Below are 19,397 nucleotides of genomic sequence, written 5' to 3'. Positions count from 1 at the left end.
TATTTCTCATCCATGACAATGATGCCTGTTTTTCTTAACCAGCTCATTGTGGGCTGTTTCTGGGCTGAATTAATGTATTAGTAATGATCAGGAAACCAACAGGTGTCATGACACCTGTTAATCTGTTATACCACGGAAATGAATGGAAAAGGATGCTACATTGGCCATGGCTGCTGTTCAAAGTTTCATCTTTTTAACATTTTTTGTGAGACTTTTTTTATCTTCATTCTTTAAGGAAGGAAGTTAGCTGTGCTCTGAATGCTAATGTTAATTAGCATTGACTACAAAATGCACTGATTTAACACACCATGTCACTTATGATTTTCTATATCCATTGCCTTTACAGTGTATAATATAGGCTAATACAGAAGTGGTGACATGATTAAAAATGTTCCCTCCATGTGAATATGGAAAACGCTGATTGAAGCCGTATAGGGTTTTCATTGTTTTATACAATATATATTGGGACAGTCTTATTGCTAATAGCTCTTAAATTTCATTGAAAAGGACCTGCTCAGTACCCAACTGCAGACAAAAAGTCTTGTGAGAGAATCTGGAGGCTAAAAAGTTTGTTTTCTAAAGTAGGTGGTCAAGATCAAAACAGCCAAAATAGAGGAAATGTTGACATTGCATTTGCCAGACAAACAGAAACATGACAATGCAGTAAATGTTTATTTGCAAATATGTAAGTAATAACAACTTACTGTGAATGTACAATGTCAGTAAAGAGTTAAAACCTGGCTTATGCTGCCCCCAAGTGGTCGGTGAGTACATGAGAAAAAACCTCAGTTCTTGCAGCATTTTAAAATTTCGGAAATTTCTATAGCAGAAAGAACCACCTGTCACTTTAAGACATTAATTAGAAAAAAGCTGAAAACATCTGTTGCAGGGACCCTTCAAGAAAATGTTTCAAACCACCCTCTCCTTGAGCCCAACCACGGTCTATACAACTTAAAGCTGCCAATGGCTGTTCAAAATGTCAAGTCACTTTGGATAAGTGCAATTAGAAAAAAATATACCTGCAAAAAAATCACAATAGCACACTTTCAGTGTGGACAGCAACAGAGAGAATAATTAGGTATTGACAAAAGAGTGGGGAAAGTGAAGACAGCACCACACAAGACCATTCTCTAATTTACTCTGTCATTTTGAGGCTCTGGTGGATTACTGACCATTAAACTGGGGCAGTGCTAGATAAAAGCAAGTAATCCAGGGGTGAAGCATTACATATATAAACCTTGCAAAAGTGATCTAAGACATTATATTGTAAAGATGATTCTGTCGTTTGTTCATGTATCTGTAAAGCATCACACATATGACTTCAAGGCTCAGTGGAGCTGCAGTTATTATAAATCAGTGGGCTGAGAAATACTTAAAAGCAAAGAAGTGTGTAGCACTCATGTTGGCAGAAATCTTGGTTTGAGTGGTCTCAGAGAATTTAGGTGGTCCTACCTTACCCAATAGACTATAAAAAATTTGGACGTCGTATCCGTGAAATCACCCATCTGTTTCTGAAGCGCTGATTTGAGGCCAATCGTCGTCGGCAGCCATATTGCCGCTGTCGAGCGATTGTGAGTTTGAGCTTCCTCGCCAACAGCTACAGTGTTCCTGCCTGCCAATCAAGTCAGCTGTGCCTCTCATTGGAAGACTCGTAATATCAATATCTTAGAAATTGCCTCATTAGAAAAAAATTCACTCCCGTACAGTGTGTGCCGATCCAGATATGAGCTATCCAGACTACACTCGTCTTTTGTACCAGGCTGTAAACATGTTTATTTCTGCTGTAAAGATCAGCTTTTTTGAATTGGTGTGTATGTGGTTTCCGGTACTTCCGGTGCCAGCCTCAAGCGGATCCTCAATGAACTGCAGTATTTAGCACTTTCGCATTGGCTTCATGGCTTTGAGACCAGAGGTTGCCACTTGTCTTACCCTAAAAACAATCCTTCTTACTAGGTTCTGAAAAATATGTTAACTAAAAAAGGACATTACAACTACTTGCCTAAATGCAGATCAATTTATTTAACCCACATCATAGATAATGTTACAGGCACCAACAGACACATTAACAGCATCGCATTGCCTCTTAATCACAAACACATATAGCTGAAAGATGCAACAGCATACTGTCAACATTAAGTGTATGATTACTAGAACAACAGCAATGACATGCTCAGTATTCTGAACATAACACTTGAATATACTGCCTGGCAAAGTGACTGTATACACACACACACACACACACACACACACACACACACACACACACACACACACACACACACACACACACACACACACAAAAAACACACACAAACACACACAAACATACAGACAAGGCAAAAAGCAAAAATCATTATAAGCCTCTCAAAAACAAAAATAGTTATTTTTTATTGTATGTTGAGGACCTCAAATGGATAGGGGTGGATGTTGTTGGAGAATACATAAAGATATATTTTGTTTTTGTACCATCTTTGATTACATGAATAATGAAAGAAGACTTTTTAATTCCAAACTGTACAGAATAAAGGAAATGTAACTTAACAAAAAATGAACGTATATTTATCTGTTTGTTTTTTTAACCTTTCAAGCAAAGAACATAACACTGAATGTACTGTTGTCCCTCAGGTACACTCCATTGAAAGTTATCAATATACATTGTTAACAACTTCAACTCAAAAACAGTTTTCTGTTCATCATTTAGTGTTGAAAGCACATATTTTTGAAACATAAAGGGACATAAAGAGATAAACAGCTATGTTGATGGTTTATAGAATAAGACATGATGTCCATAACAAATGACTCAGACATTCACCTGACTGAGTCCCAGGCCTCTCTGTTTCTCTGTGGGTTTTGTAACCAAGAGCCAGCCAAGCCTTGTGCCTGTGTTTGAGACAACTGAGGGCATCTGTTGTGTGTGTGTGTGTGTGTGTGTGTGTGTGTGTGTGTGTGTGTGTGTGTGTGTGTGTATGTGTGTGTGTGTGTGTGTGTGTGTGTGTGTGTGTGTGTGTGTGTGTGTGTGTGTGTGTGTGTCTGCCAGAACACCCAAGAGTACCCATGTGCACCATGCTGCGCCTGGGGGCTGAAACACTGAAGCACCTTTATTGCCTTCTGGCTCTAATGGGTATGCTTGTATCCACCAAATCCTGCGCACAATAGCAGCGATGTTTGAAAAGGGCTTTGTTGAAGCAGGATCATTACACAACCATGCCATTAACCTTAATTGGAGTAACTTGGCGGAACACAGAAAAACTTTCAGAACAGTGAGACAGAATTGTTGTTCCCCCAGGATCCATAAAATCAGTAGGCATAAAATAGGAAGAGTTAATTGAATTGCAGAAAACTTATATTCCTGAGCAACTGAGCAGTGGGGAGCAAGTGAAAATACCTTCCTTGTTTTGCTTCGTAAGAATTTAAACATAGAAAAAAAGCCTGATAGGTGTCAGGGATCTGACAAAAGCTTTCAGTGACTGGAGTCACAAAAACTGCCTTCTACTAAATTCCTCAAAGACAAAGCAAATGCTAAAAGATTTCCGAAGATCCAGGCTATGCCATTAGCTAGGTAACATTCGAGGGGTGGACATTGAGGTGGTGCCAACCTACAAATATCTAGGTGTACTAGGTGTACACCTAGACAACAAGTTGAAATGGTCCCTTAACACAGAAGCACTCTACAGGAAGGGGCAGAGACGCCTCTTTTTCTTAAGGAGGCTCAGATCCTTAGACATCTGCAGAAAGATGCTGCAGATGTTTTATCAGTCTGTTGTGGCAAGTGTGTTATTCTATGCTGCTGTCTGCTGGGGAAGCAGTATAAAACACAAGGATGAGAGGCGAAACTAGTGAAAAAAGCTGGCACTGTGATTGGAACCAGGTTGGAGTCACTGGGGGCTTCGGTGGAGAGATGCACACAGAAGAAGCTAGAGGCCATTCTAAATTACACAGATCATCCACTTCACAACTTCTTTGTGGACCAGAGAAACAGCAGCAGTGGACGGCTCATATCTCTGTGCTGCAGGACTGAGAGATACAGAAAATTATTGATCCCTGCAGCCATTAGGCTTCATAACTCTCTAGCCAATGGGAGATGAGCTGACAGACACCTGAATTACTTGTTTTGTGTGATTTTTATAATTTTATCTGCCAGACACCTGAATTTCCTCCTTCGGGGATGAATAAAGTGCATTCTATTCTATTCTATTCTATTCTATTCTATTCTATTCTAATAAGGGTGACATTTTTTTTGACTGAGTATAAAGATCCTACATTTGCCTATTGGTGATTAGCCATATTTACACAACACCATTTTCCTTTAACAACATGGTACGGATTACAAGAAATAGAAACATATGGAATCTCATCATTTACCTCCTCCAGATTGATCTGCTACTGAAAAGACATTATATAGTAAACACCTGCGCTGTTATGCAAACAGCTAATGTTAGCATTCAACCAATTCCTAGCTAGCATTGCTCTCAGCCAAAATATAATTTGCAGTGCAAGAAAATCAAGTGGTAAAGTCAAACCACAACCTAGCTAACAGTAATTTGAGCTAGGATGTGGTTGAACCAAGCAGCAACCTCCAGTCTAAGAATAGTGGAAGTGTTAAAAACTGCAGTTCATCGAGGATCCACTTGAGGCTGGCACCGGAAGTACCGGAAACCACATACACAGCAATTCAAAAAAGACGATCTTTACAGCAGAAATAAACATGTTTACAGCCTGGTACAAAAGACGAGTGTAGTCTGGATAGCTAATTTCTCGATCGGCACACACTGTACGGGGGGTTAATTTTTTTTCTAACTCGGCAATTTCTAAGATATTGATATTAGGAGTCTTCAATTGAGAGGCACAGCTGACTTGACTGACAGGCGGGAACACTGTAGCTGTTGGTTAGGAGGCTCAAAGCCAGCATGTTGACGTCACAATCGTTCAACATCACCAATATGGCTGCCACCGCCGATTGGCCTCAAAACAACGCTTCAGTAACAGATGGGTGACGTCACGGATATTACGTCCATATTTTATACAGTCTATGGGATGAACGCTTACGTTGGCTCTTGTCTGATTCTAGCTAACAGATGATCAAATGTGTTGTTTTAACTTGAAAATTTGCCAAATGACTCTTAATTTTCACAACCTATTGCCTTATCACCTCTGGATAAATTCTAAAGCGATGAAATGCTAGAAGTAGACCATTTTAGTGTGTTTCTACAACTTTTGACCTCAGACAGCGGAAAAAAGATATCAGTATTTGAACTTTCCAGCTTGAACCTGACATAAGACTTAAAAGTGTTGTGTTAAAATGAGAAACAAGGTGCAACTGGTTAGAATTTAAATTAGCCAACATGATGATAACTTGCTGTAAACTGCTTTACAAATAGTTGGGTGATCTTTCAGGATGAGCCTCTCTGATCTATCTAGAGTACACAGTGGAGAGAGATCATTATTAATATCTTCCATCCATCCATCAGCTTACAACTTTCTACCTAAAATCTGTTATCTTGCCCTCATATTAATCTTAATAGTGATAGGATAGCTAAAGAAGATTTATGTGACAGCTGGGTTTTTTGGGGGCAGCAGCAGGTCACTGCATTTTGCAACCAGCAGCACATCCATGATTTATTTGGATTTTAAAGTAAGACACTAAAATATTCACAAAATGTCCCAATGGTTAATCTCCCACCCAGTGATACTAGAGCATGTCTGTCTGTTGGTCTTTCTCTCTAACAGAAGGCTGAGAACATTAGATAACCACATAAAATGCCCAAATTATTAAATCAACTGGTTTGTAATGGTGCCTGTATAAGTAAATTGCTAATGCCCTGAACTGGTGTGACAATAGAAGCAAACACTAATCACTTATTCAACTCAAACAGAAACAGATTTCGTTATATTTCCAGTGTGTTTTCCAAGTCTTGATAAAGTTTGTGAATGTCAACAGCATTCAGCGTCAGTCTGACAGATTGTTGAAATGCACAGCTCTGACTGCAGAGAGTAAACATGGGATGAATCATTTCTGTCAACAGCAAAAACAAGCAAGCAGGGTGGGAAGCTGTCTGCTGCTCTGGTTTTGGCTCAAACCAGTCTTCAAATCTCTGTCTTTGCAACCAGTAATAACTCTTGTAAGTAGTATTTTCTAAATTTACACCTGGTCAGAGTCTGTCAAAAATAAAAATAGCAGTGCAGTTTGCCTGGGGAGTGGGGAGTGTTGTTTGCACTCTGAAGCTGCTGCTGCTGCTGCCAGGTTTTTGACTCAGCAGAAGCCCTTTAATTAGTCAAAGTGAAAGTTACAAAGATAGAACTGATAAAACTAATTAAAGTGCAGAGACAGAAGGGTGCATACCTTAAATGTACATTTGCCAAACTATACCTCATATTAACAATTGTCAATGGTGGATTCATAACACCTGATATTTAGTAATAAAAGTCAGGGTAAATCATCTTCTGTTACTGCAGCCTTTTTTATTTATATTACATATCTGTCCAATTTATATCTGTTCCCAAACTTTATGGGGGCTGAGACTGCTCTTGAATCACCTTCTTAATGGCAACAATGTTCTGGTTGACAGGATCTCAAAATAAAGCTGCTGAGTCATTTGTGAAATTGACTTCAATTTAAAACATTGTATGCACTTTTTAATGATCAACCAGATCAAGTTGGTAAGAAATAAGTTATTGGTCCTATTCTCTTTACCTTTGTCAACATACACCAGACAAGATTTTAAATTTACCTCAACATTAAAAAAGGAAATAAGACAAAGCAAGAGCAATGCAGTCGAAAGACTGAAACCACCAACAGAATGGTAATTAAATGGGTGTCCCCGTTAGATTTGATTTTGTTCAATTCAATTCCACATAATTTGTATCTCACATTCATGCAAATGAAAATGCAATGTGCTTTACAGATGATTAAAAAAACTAATTTACATATGTATTATAAATAATTATATGAGCACATATTTAATTGAAAACATGTTTATAAAATGACTCGTGCAACACACAGACATATTTAAATGACAGCTATTATGGTTCCTGTTCTATTCCTGCTAGAGCACACTAAACAAAACCACATTCACACATGCCAGACTGCCAAAAAGATCAGTTATAATCTCTTGATAGCTTTTGTAATTTCCTAGCTACAATGTGATCTGGTTTGCATGTTTGAATTTGTGCTTGTGTGTGTCAGTGTGCACCAGTTTTTCATGCACATTATTTCTACTCACTCAATAATGTATGCTGCAACGACTGGCTTTTTAATACAGGTTGAAACACACAAAAGTAAACCTTCTTCTTATGTTTATTTTGACCTTTGACCTGCAGGAATAGATGGACATTTTTTAAAGCAGCAAATATTTTCAAATACATTTCAGATGAAATAACATGATTGCAGTATGAATCATTTAATGGAATTGCTTTGCACTGGGTACTGGTACTTCTATCCCTGCTTCTTCCCCATTACTACCACTAGAGGTCAGGCTAGCATTCTCTAGCTCACGTTTATGAAAGACACAACCTGTTCACTGAGCTATGAAAAGGAAGGCAGCACCCTTTCTCCTGCATCCTGCATTTGCATGATGAGAACTTTACATTCTCAGGCCTGCTCTGCTCATGACATGAAAAAATTACAGTGCAACAGTGATATGTCTATTCAACATTTCATGACAACAAAAATGGGGATTTTTTTAGTGTAGTTTTGTGGAATGTGGTTAGCCTCCTGGAGCACTCAGTACATCATTTGTCAACATCATTTTTAAGACGTCAGTTGCACTGTTGCAGCTCAAAAAAATCCAATGGAAGACGTGACAGCATAGGCGTTTCTAGCCTATTTTTAGGGGTGCTGAAGCAAATTAAATCCCAGCACCCCTAAAATTCGAGAGTTTTTTTTTTATTACTGTATGTCCTTTTTAACAAGCTAGAAAAGTTTCAAAACCATACAGTGCTTGGTTGAAACATAATATTTTAACAACAAAAATACAGCAGCTCTACCACCACCAAGATCAGGAAGAACCAGGTAAGAAAACAAACAAACAGAGAATAGTGGCACGCAAAACTGATCAAATTATATAATACAGACAAGAAGGAAAAAGGCAGGGAAAAACATTGAAAAAGCCAATTTGTGTTAATGTGTTGTACATGTTGTGCATTGCATTTCAAATAAAAGTCCAAAAAATAACTCCAATGTCATTTTTTTTAATTTTTGGTACTCACTATGGGGGGCTGGTTTACTCCATGAACATACATACTGTTTATGTATATGTTGAGGAGCTGCTGTATCAAAATGAGTTGTCTTTCCCCAGAAATTAGGGTTACCATATGTTTCTTTTATGATTCCACTCCATTTCTCTTTTTCTGTGGCTCAGCATTTAAATAACATTTATCAGATTTGATTGTTTAGTCACAGACTTTCCCAAACAGTGTTTTACTTTACTTCACAAATGTGGGAATGAAATTGCATTAAAATGTACAAAACAGTGAAATGTGTCTTGCCCGGCTGGGCAGCTCTCTATGTGCTCAGCTCCACTAAACATCCAATCCTAGAATCGCCCCTGCATGACAGGGCTTGTATTGCCATGAATAAACATATAATCAGGAAACACAGAGGTTGTCAGAACAGTGCAATCACAGGTGTGGTTGAGCAGTGACCCATTATTTTAAATGTTCCCCCTGTGCAAAGATATTCATGTATCTCAAGATAGACATATTTTACTACTGCAGCTGTCTGCTCTGTCTCATAGATACAACCTTAATCAGGGTTACTATTTATGCATATGATGACAGGTGGAAGAGCACACGCATACTCACAGATCCTACTTCATACTAGATGATAGACCTGCACTGTTTGAATGTGAAGAGATTTTCTACCTTAGAGGGTCTCAGTGACATGACGAGGTCAGCAGAGCCAGAGGATCACCAAGTCCTGCAGAACTACAATCCTTCCACACTGAACAGGAAAGAAAGAATGTAGTTAATGGCCTCTCACAGGGATGCCTCCAGGAAAATGACTGGACTGAAGAGCTTTTTACTGGTGCCTCGTGTGTGCAATCATTTAGATAAAGTGGGGCTGGCAGCGCAAAAGCCTTTTTCTCCTTGTTCATTTGGAATCCATTCAAGATCTGTCGCCGATTGCAATCTCATGATAGACTGGAAAGTGCTTTAGTGAGGGTACATTAAAGGAAAGTGCAGTTGTGGAAGAAATATATATATTTTCATATATAAGTGTATGAAATTGACCACAAAATCTCCATTTCATGAAAGGGGAATCACTAAGATGTGGCTTGGCATGAGTAGCTCTTTTACCTACCTGTCAAATTTAAAGAAACTTTGATAAGCCAGAAAAAGAAGTACTTTACAGATTATTCCAGTGAGGTGTCAGTCACCATGTCACACGTTTATTTGTAGCTCATAGTTCAATGGATATTTCTAAAATATTTTATATGAAAGACATGAATGAAAACAGCTGTTATCATGAAATACAAAATATTTAGCATGTACTGTTGTGTAACTTAAATTCTGTGATCGATCAAATAGAAAACAACAACAAGACATATAGCAGTTCACAATTTATTTACTGAATTAATTTGGACAAAACACCAGAATCTGTTACAATACAATCAGAACATCTGAGGCAGATATCCCACCATGCACCACCCCCTCCATGAAACAAAAAGGACTAAACATTAGCACCAAATCAGCACCAACTTAAATAAAAGGTAGCTCAGTCTACAAAAAACAATAAAAAGCAATAGTAGGTTTTTTTTTCTTAATGAAAAGCAACTCAGAAAAGTAGCAAAGTGAGAATTTTCATGTTTTTAACTTTTCTTAAAAAACAAGCACCCACCTCCCCCCACCCCTCCTCCCTCCCCCTGCTAGGCAGGCTATAGCATTCATGGGGCACATGCCATTGACTAGTTTAAAAACACAAATTCAAGTAACATTGAGATACGACAAAACATGTCCACTGGTACCCATTCCGAGTGTGATCGTTTCACAGAACCTACGCAGGCAGTAGAAAACTAACATGAGGTCCTGGAGTGAGCATGTCATAGCAATACTATCACTGAATATCTCATATCAAGTTTTGAAAAAGGAAATGAGGGAGACCGGGTGGCATGGGGCTTGTCGGGGGCACCAGAATACTGGCACAGAAGATATTGTGTATACGAAAACTTCAGACAGACGTTTTCCTCTTTGTGCCTGTCCTGTGTCAAGATATTGCCTACATCATACATGAAAAAGGAATCTCTGAAAAAAGAAAAACCCTGCAATGTAGTTTTAAATATATATTTATTTATATATATTTTTTAGATTTATATATATAGTTGTTACAATTTAAATAAATGTTACGTTCTCCTTCCTACAACTGAAGAATGAATTTAAATAAGAGGAAGCTAATTTTAAGGTGGAATTGTCCATTCACCCAACACATCAAGTGCATGATGCCATGTTTGGAGGCTTACCAAGAAAAAAAAACATTTGAAGATTGAGGTTTAGGGAGTGATTTTTAAAGCAGCAGTAACAACAGAGTGGAATAGCTTAAATCAAAACAAAAGAAATGACTTGTTTAAAAAGTCACTGAAACATAAACTGAGGGTGAAAATGGTGAAAAGTGTTAAAGAGATGGAGGATGCAGAAACCTAAAAATGACTGAAAACAAGGCCATCAAGGGGTTTTGTGATGATGTCAGCATTAATACTAATATAAAATAAACGAATACGGAAAAAAATACAAAACAAAGACGAGGTCGACCATGTTGTGGATGATAATGATAAGTAAAAGCCAAAGCTGCTCCATTTACAAACCACTAATCCAAGGTCAGGGATAATCACCTTGTATTTGTTCACCATAAGAACTTGTGGTTGTTATGTCTGGCCCAGGGTCTGTGGTTTCAATTTTAAGCACCTCAAGCTAGGACAAACAAAAAAAAAAAAACTAAGTAAGGTGTGGTGTTGCAGTTTGTCAGTTTGTTTGGAACTGCTCTCCTTGGTTTCCTGTTTTCTAATGTCCCTTCATGCTTTCCATAGTGTCAAAAATGGTGAATGTGTCTACCTCTATGAGCACCACATTAAACCAAAACAGATCCACAAAAAAAGAACATTTTGCTACATCGTTTGCAACTTGCATGTCTGGCGGCAACTTCCCCGATCGGGAGGTGCCTCGCCAGGTGACGTAGAGATGCCATTTGTCATGCCAGGCTCAAGGTTTTCCATGAAATGGTGGAAAAGGAAATAGGATGGAAACACCTTTATTATGAGTGACAAATGTTCACCTATTAATCTCTAAACTACTGTTTTTGGCTCTGCTGTTAGCATGGTGAGCCAACCTTGGCGGAGTCGTCCGTTTGTGCTTGCTGTTTGCTCAGCTGAAGAACTGTTCCAGCTCTTCCTCCATGTTCACCTCAGGCACCATCTGCTCCTGCTCTCTTTCTCCTCTGCAATGCACCGCAGCCCCCCCAGAGGAGACAAACCAGGGGTGCTCCAAAATCTCCCGAGAGGTGAGGCGCTCTGCGGGTTCTCGGCGGAGGATGGAGCGGATCAGGCACTTGGCCTTGGGTGTGAGTGTTTCGGGGATGTTGAAGTGGCCCCTGCGGATTTTGCTGAACAGAGAGCCGGGTTCAACGTCATGGAAAGGGTAGCGCCCAACGAGGATTGTATAAAGCATGACGCCCAAGCTCCAGACATCAGCTGCCTTCCCCGAATAGCTGCCGTTGGCATTGAGGATCTCGGGACTGACATAAGCAGGACAGCCATGTTTGTCTGACAGGGAGTCATCATGACCATCCAGGATATAAGTGTCCTCAAGGCTCTCCAGCTTTACAAGGCTCCTGAAGACAAACAAGAAAAAAAGAAAAGCACATTGAATATGATGACAGTGCTTTACACGGCAGAGGAAACAGAATCATCTGATTATGTCAGTCAGTAAAGATGAATCTCAGGTCTAATCTTTGGATGACAATGAACAAAAAAAAAATACAAAAGGGAGGTAATGGGTGGGGTAATACAGAGGAAGTAGGGCACATAATGCTTCAGGCTTAAGTTTGACATTTCCTTTCACTGTGATAAAAGCTCAATAGCCCTTCCAGAAGACCTCCACGATTCAAAAGACACAACTAGAGAGCAACTGATCGTCTCACTTGTCATGAATTGTTTTTCTCAAAGGACAATCTGGAATTGTGATCTCTCTCTCTAAACTCCACCATACCAGCTATGATACCCCTGAGAGGTGATAATAATGGATGGTAGTTTGAGATGTCACCAAAGAATCTTAAAGGGCTCAGGTAAGAGGACTCTCCATGTGCATGGAAAGAGACAGGTGGCTTTGAAAATGCTGCAAACAAAGAGCCGACCGGTGTGACGGCATCCTTGCTGAGAAAAAGGGAATCTAGAAGTACATGCTGGGACATATTCAAGAATGTAGTTCTCGCTAACTGTGGCACATGCATGAGCCCACTCTATGAGTCATTGTTTGATATTTCAATTTGCAAGTAGAGCCTTTTCACATTTTGTAAAATCTGGAAATTCTTTTGTTTGTCTGAGCCAGTTTCCCATTGTTCCTCTGGGAGATTAAATGCCATGTGTTTTTATAAATAAAGTATTAATAGATATTAGCCTTTTTGGAGCACATGTGCAAACATGCAATGACTCTTTAGAGGGCTTAGCTAAACAAAAAGACTTAGCCCAAATTTAATTGTCACAAATCCGAAAATGTGTCATGAGCTTGGTGTTGGAAGAACAACAGGACCTGTTTAAGCAGCCATGTTGGATTCTTCCTGAGGCCTATCTTTGACAATCACTATTTGATGATTACGGTTTCAGACAGTAGTCAGATAAAATAAAGTCAGGATGCTGTCAGATCATAAGGCTGCGTGCTCAGGTATAATAAAATGTCTAGTCCTTTTCCTTCCCTATGCAGACACCACTATGTTATGTCACAAACTCAGGCTCAAGCCAAATCAGACCCTTGAGTCTCAGCCTCTAATGAAACTTAGTCTCTTAAACTCTGTTGCTAGACGCACTGAGAAGATGTAAGAGGATTCTTGACAGGTCGTATAGTAAGTCCGACCTCACACTGTCCTGCATGATCGCTCTAAAAATTAACCTGACATCAATCATTTAATGGGAGTGGGTAGCTGGGCAAACCAGCAGCAGTCTGGTGTAACATTCAAGGTCATTGAACCGGTACTGAATATACGAGGCGGCTCAGCTTCCCTTTTCCAAAGTAAGAGCCAAAGAATGACGTCGCACTTACAGACAGAGCGCTTTGATTAGAAGTGTCCCTTTAAAACTGCAGAGTTAGCATGCACTAAAATGTTTTGAGTCCTAATAAATATAAATTCAAAGATAATACATCTCCTATTTAAAGGAGGGGGTTTAGAGGTTGCTGTGGCAACAGTTCCCTGTATTTTTATACTTGTAGTTATCCAATGCTTCCACCAGGGGTCAGTCAACTCGTGTTGCATAAATGGGATTCTACAGATTTCCTATGCTGATCACTGCTGAAGTGCAGCAGTAGAGAAGCTTGTCTTAATCATGGAAAAGCTCATTCTGGTTGTTTCTGTGCACCAGTTCTTCATGTCACTCGCTTTCTGGAACACCTGCACTACAATAATCCTCCTAAGGTGTGGTTGCATATACCTTAAATACTGTATATGTGAGTCAAATCCACTAATAAACCTGGTGCACAAAAATAGCTTAGGGAGACTTAAAGGGTTTGTGTTTCTTGTACTCAGCATAACATCTGGGAGAGGCATGTCAGCCCTGTGTCGTCTCAGTTTACACTATCATCAGTGTAAGCTGAGACACACAGAATTCTGACACACAGACAAAATGCACAGATGAAACAGAAAAACAACAATAACACACTGAGAGGCTCTGTGGTTTTCTGCAGAACTCACCTGTCCTCGTTCTTGAAGACAAACTTCCGTAGTTTCAGGTCACGAAGGACCAGTCCGTTGTCGTGGCAATGTGCCACAGCCGAGGCTATCTGATAGAAGAGTCTGGCTGCTTCGTCCTCCCGCAACTTCTTGCAGGTGCGGACAAAAGAGTGCATGTCGCCATAGCTTCTCTCAAAGAATACGTAGGCTCGGGTCTCTCCGAGCAATATCTCCAGGATTTGGTTAATGTGTTGGTGCTGACCGAGGGCGAAGTAGGCCGCCAGAGACTCCTGGTACCGGCCGATGTCAAACACCTGCAATGACAGGAAAACGTGTATTTACAGTCTGCATTCAACCTGAGCAGCTAGTTTTTAGTCTTATGAGTGTATCATTGGGGGTTGTTTTGTGTCAGGATTTAATGTTCCCCTTTCCTCCTGCAGACACTGAAAGAGGTAAGGAAAGGAAAGATGTGAACAGTCTAAACTTGTGCTTACTCGAGAGGTTGAAAGGGTGTACAAACAGAGTCACAGCAGCAGTTAATGAACTGGATTGTACTGCAGCCCCAGGTTGCAGTGTCTCTTTTTGTTTCCATAGTAACCACCCCCAATTGACTTTCAGTACAACCAGTTCAGGTGAGAGGGCTCTTCTGCTCTCAGTCAATATGAATACACCCCTCACTGTTACCTAGACCTCCAGCTTAGCGCTAACGATTTCTCATGGAAGTGTTGATTGATTGGCGCTGTATCGAAAGCAGCACAAAGCAGATGAGGTCAAAAGGCAGTCATCTCTCACACGCTGCCAAAGGCCATTCATTTGTTATTGCCATGACGAAACATTATCTGGAGTCAAAAGGTACAGGCTATTGGATATGTCATGTCTAATGAGTCTAACGGTGCATGCGACTATCGTCTCAATTCATCCAGCCACTTAAGCATGCTTAAAGCTGGAATGAACCTTAGGGACGCCTCACTGACCTTATAAATTAGAGATATAGGAAAGTAAATATGGGCTATAAATAGGGATGCGTGATATTATCTGCACATTATCGGTAGATATTGGCTTGAAAATTAACTTTTGGATATCCACCGGTAAAATTCACTGATAAAATAATGGGCTGCTGCACACATGTTGGGCTCATGTTTAGAGTTAAATTTGAATTGAAGCAGCAGTCTGTACAGTACATGTAGCTGACTAATTTAGGCACATTTACTGTCAAAGAGTAAACCATTTTATTTAATTTGGGTTTAATTGCTGTACAGTTGCACTTTTCACCTGTTCCCTGTGAACAGAGGTTAGGTTTGCTTACTATGTCAAATGTGAAATTGGCCAAATGTGCCCTGGTGGTGGGTATTGTTATGATTTTCTCAGGGAGAGCATCATCCAAGTTTTAAGTAGGAAGTATCCTTTTGCATGAACTTTGTTTGAAAGCAATTGTCATAAATAAATATGCAGTTTTAAGTATTTTTCTTATTTTTCACAAGAAATGAATATTACATAACAAATGTGATAAGAGTGTCACCATAATACTGTACGCTAATTCCAATACAGAAGAGAATTGATGATCTCTGAAATCAGGTCTCCGGAAAAAAATATCGGTAATCGGCTAAATGAGTTGTAAAATATCGGATATTGGCAGAAAAACCAATATCGTGCAGCCCTAGCTATAAATGTGGTGAGTGAAGGTTACGTGAAGGTCTTCAACCTTTAAGAAAAGTAGTAATTTTTATTGCAAGTGGGGTCAGAGCTGGGGTCAATGTCACAGCAGCTGGTTGAACTCTAGCAGTTCCCTTGCCCCATGTGTGTGCCTGTCTCAACACAACTGTTGTCAAAACGCTGCTTCTCTTCTAATATTCAGTGCAAAAGGTGCTAAATGACTCTTTTTTTGCACCATATGTAGATCCAAGAGTGAAATAATACTGTTACAGCACAGCACTATGAAAGAGAGAAGCCACGGGTAAGCGAGAATAGCACAGAGATGAGTGTGTGTGCGTGGTTACTCACTCCTTTGTCAACGTTACATCATGCAACCCAAACCACGCAGCTCGCCCCATTCACTTTTTCCATTAGGCTGCTCTGCCAGCTCTCTATTTACAATTCAAGCAATTATTTAAAAGCTGAGAGCAGGGACTTTCTGCAAGAGCCGGCCTACAGGAACCAAGTATTTAAGTGTTTCTATGCTTGTGCATAACATTTAATGTGATATGTGTTGACATAGTATCAAGTATCATGTGTTAAAGGAAGCATTATATCCTGCGAATGGTCTGATCGCATTGCTTTTTAGGGAGTACTGAAGCAATCGTGGGAGCATGAAAGGTAGGCTTGATGGATCACGCTGCCTACTCACCTTACATACGAGCTCTTCCCCGCTGTGCAGGTGGGCGGCTCTGAAAACGTGGTCTCCCTCCAGTGGTTCCAACAAAAGGTAGTCCCCGATGCGGGAGATACAGTGAGACGAGTCCGGGGTCTCCGGCGGGCTGGGGGACCCGAGGTTGGGACTGAAACTCTGGTGCGATTCTGTAGTCCTTAAGCAAGATAACTCTTCGAAATCATGCGATTTGTGCCGTGATCTCCCATAACGTGAAATGTTAATTGGATTTGACCTCTGTATGTTCATGAGGAAAAAGTGTGATAACTCCACAAAAGCTGGGGGGCCTTTCCTCCTTTCCTTGGTCTTCGACTCCTCTTCGATAGGGGAACCACTTTGTAGTGCAATATCACAAATCCGTCGATGCTTCTACTGAATATTGAATAAAAGTGCAAAAAGATGTATTCAATTTATCAAGCAAAGCTGCCTCGTTGGTTTTCACACATCCAAATTGAGGTCTGCAATTTTCTGTGCAGAGTTCAGCTGTACATTTGACCCCCTTTGTTTTCCATTCAAGAGATAAGGCTTGGTTTAAATGTTAAATTCACTGCCCCACGTCGACTAAAAACCCTATGCACGGGCTTTGCTGCAATTTCATGAACGATCTTGGTTCGTTCAGGCACAAAAACACTGAAACTGAGGCTACAAAAAGTCAGCTTTTACAATGAATGAAGACTCCTGGTTAACCCGCAGCTGTTCGCTAGCTTATCTCGCCGGTTAATAATAATATGGCACGTTTCATAAAATGGAAACAAATGATCTAATACAGCTTGCAGGCACAAAAAGCTCAGAATATACATAAATCAAGTTTTGCAAGCTAGTGAATATATAGGCTAGCAGGTGCAGAGCTAAGTAGTTAGCTAGGTTGGCTCACTAGTACCAGGTCAGTGCACGGCCTTGTTCCCAGGGATCATATTATCCATGCACGGTGATTGTCATCTACCATAGGAGCAGAAAACCCCATCCGGAAAACTGCTGTAGCTGTCTTTGTATGCAGGAGTCGACGTCTTCTCTCTTTCTCTCCGTGCTCTCCAAATGAGGAAAAGTGTCGTCAGTGTCGTGTGTCTGCTGCTGGAAGGAAGGAAGGGACGGCCGGCCGACTTTCCCAGGCCTATCCCTTGATTTAGCAGGACATCCTCTCTCCCGTGGTGCCGCTGTGCTTCTTACGTGGCTGGGGGGAATCTAGTCCATTCAGCGCGGAGGGGAGGCCAGCCGAGCTGCACACACTGCACACACTGCGCTTGTAACAGAGCGCGAGAGCTGGCCGAGCTGAGGGGAGCTTCTACCTGCGCACGAGCTCACAGATACGCGCGCACACACTCACACACACATGCAGAGAGGCATACCGACCCTCCCCCTGACGTCACTCCGAGCTCGAAACCCAATTGGCTTCCCACTTCGACTTCTAATATGCAGCGCAGTCATGTGAGAACCATGTTGTGCAGCTACACCCCCAGGAATCTAAATGCATCGCACGCTGGTAAATTGGATGGGTAAGGTGGGGGCGATGATGGGAGCGAGAGTATAGCTACTGTACGTGCTGTGTTACAAATGTGTTTCCTCCTGAAATGTCATTCAAGGGAAAGTGAGGGGGGATCCCTTTCTCACAATAGCACGCAGATGTTCACCATCCAGCACAGTCACGCAGTCGTCGCATTCATTTGCAAAAACACTGTATGCAGCCATCATGTTCGACTATATAGCCAATATATTTTATAGCATTAGGATGCAGAAAATAACCTTTCATTTTCAAACTAGTGTTTAGTTTATTCACACACATCATCACATCTATATATATTCAGTAAACATTTTCACAATGGTTGGATGTGTTGAAAGCGGTGACCCCCAAGGAAGCTATTTGAAGCTTTTAACAGGGGGCCCAATTTCCCACAAATAAAGTGGCAACAGACAAGATACAACAACAACATACTAACAGACAACAAACACACAACAGACAATTTTAATATTGTGGTTACATACATAAAGTAGTGGGTGCATTGATATGATCAGTACAATAATCATACATTGCCAGAGTTTGCAATTTTACCTTTTTTTTTAAGATGGAGATGGAATGTGACATTTTTAACCCACCGTGCTCAATCCTTTCCACAAGGATATATTAGCAAATGTACAATGAAAACAGTGGAAATGTGTATTTAAATGAGATACAATGGATAAAAAAATCATCTGAAATGCCGTATGGGAGCGTAATTGACAAAAAGAGAGGAATAAAATATGAGATTTGAAGAGGGAACAGGTCTAAGCATGTAGAAGAGGGTAATGACATTGATCAGTGTAAGCCTTGCCCTTGAAAAAATTGCTCATGTGCATGTTTCAAATGTGAAAGGTATTAGCTTTGCTTTGATATGGGATCATGTATCAGATTTTTGTGCCAAGTGTAAAAAAAAATAGATCTATGAGCACAGACTTGATTAAAAGCTGGCACAGGGCTGTGCACTTCTCTTATAACAAATTCCCGTCTTGCAGAGTTGTGCTCCTGTGATACATTACAAAGCGTAGGATGGAGGAGGTTCATTATTCATTGTTCTTCCTAGATTACCAGGGGGTGTGACGGCAGGATTGTGCAATTCCATGTAGGAACGGCGGGGCGGTGAGAGGAATGCTTGCAGCTGGACCAAAGACACTGACAGAAGTGTTCCATTTAACCTTTATTCCCCATGCTTGAAGGCAGTAGCAGCACACACGAGCATACACAAGCATGCACTTTTTCAAAAGCTTCATTTCTCGCTGCCTGGCTGAATAAGCCCCCGCAACATGGAAATGCGTTTCTCACACAGAGGCCTCTCATTTCAGAGATGGTAGTTTGCAGATGCAGAATGTACTGTAGCTGCACCCACAAGCTTTTACATCCCAGCCCTGGAGCTTATGTGTATGTATGTTTCTGCGATATAATCTCCATGAGACACCTACGTTATTCTTCGCTGGAACATTGTTCACTTAACAACTATGCTAATGTTGTAGGTCACAAGGATAAATGATTATTTCTCTTGTACATATCTGTTTTATGTCCCTCCATCTCTGCATTCTCTGCCAATCAGTCTAACCCGGATAGGGATTCTGTTAAGCCTAAACCACAGCTGTGCATGAATCAGAATAATAATCCCTAAAGATTCCTTTTTGCCCCCATTCCCTGACACACTATGT

General features: G+C 40.5%; 1 protein-coding gene across 2 annotated transcripts; it reads right to left on the bottom strand.

The window, feature by feature from the left end:
* Positions 1-9,544: 9,544 nt before the first annotated feature.
* Positions 9,545-17,568, bottom strand: trib2 (tribbles pseudokinase 2). Of its 2 annotated transcripts, none has more exons than XM_034699431.1 (4): positions 17,113-17,568; positions 16,212-16,604; positions 13,889-14,181; positions 9,545-11,818 (listed from the first exon to the last, which is right to left on the bottom strand). In XM_034699431.1, exons 2-4 carry the CDS (start codon positions 16,479-16,481, stop codon positions 11,353-11,355), a joined length of 1,029 nt encoding a protein of 342 aa, XP_034555322.1. In that variant the 5' UTR covers positions 16,482-16,604; positions 17,113-17,568; the 3' UTR covers positions 9,545-11,352. The 2 variants fall into 2 exon arrangements, with proteins under 2 accessions (XP_034555322.1, XP_034555323.1); XM_034699432.1 differs by having other exon boundaries at positions 17,176-17,568.
* Positions 17,569-19,397: the final 1,829 nt, after the last annotated feature.

Source organism: Notolabrus celidotus, chromosome 13 (assembly GCF_009762535.1).
Source record: "Notolabrus celidotus isolate fNotCel1 chromosome 13, fNotCel1.pri, whole genome shotgun sequence".
NCBI classification, from domain to species: Eukaryota; Metazoa; Chordata; class Actinopteri; order Labriformes; family Labridae; genus Notolabrus; species Notolabrus celidotus.
Note: the sequence above shows the minus strand (reverse complement) of the source record. Positions and strands in the feature narration are given on the sequence as shown.

Coding starts and splice junctions, on each gene's coding strand:
- trib2 (XM_034699431.1), bottom strand. CDS start 16,481: ATGAACATACAGAGGTCAAATCCAATTAACATTTCACGTTATGGGAGA. Junction 14,182..16,211: donor GGGAAGAGCTCGTATGTAAG/GTGAGTAGGCAG, acceptor CTGTCATTGCAG/GTGTTTGACATCGGCCGGTA. Junction 11,819..13,888: donor GTCTTCAAGAACGAGGACAG/GTGAGTTCTGCA, acceptor GTTTGTCTTCAG/GAGCCTTGTAAAGCTGGAGA.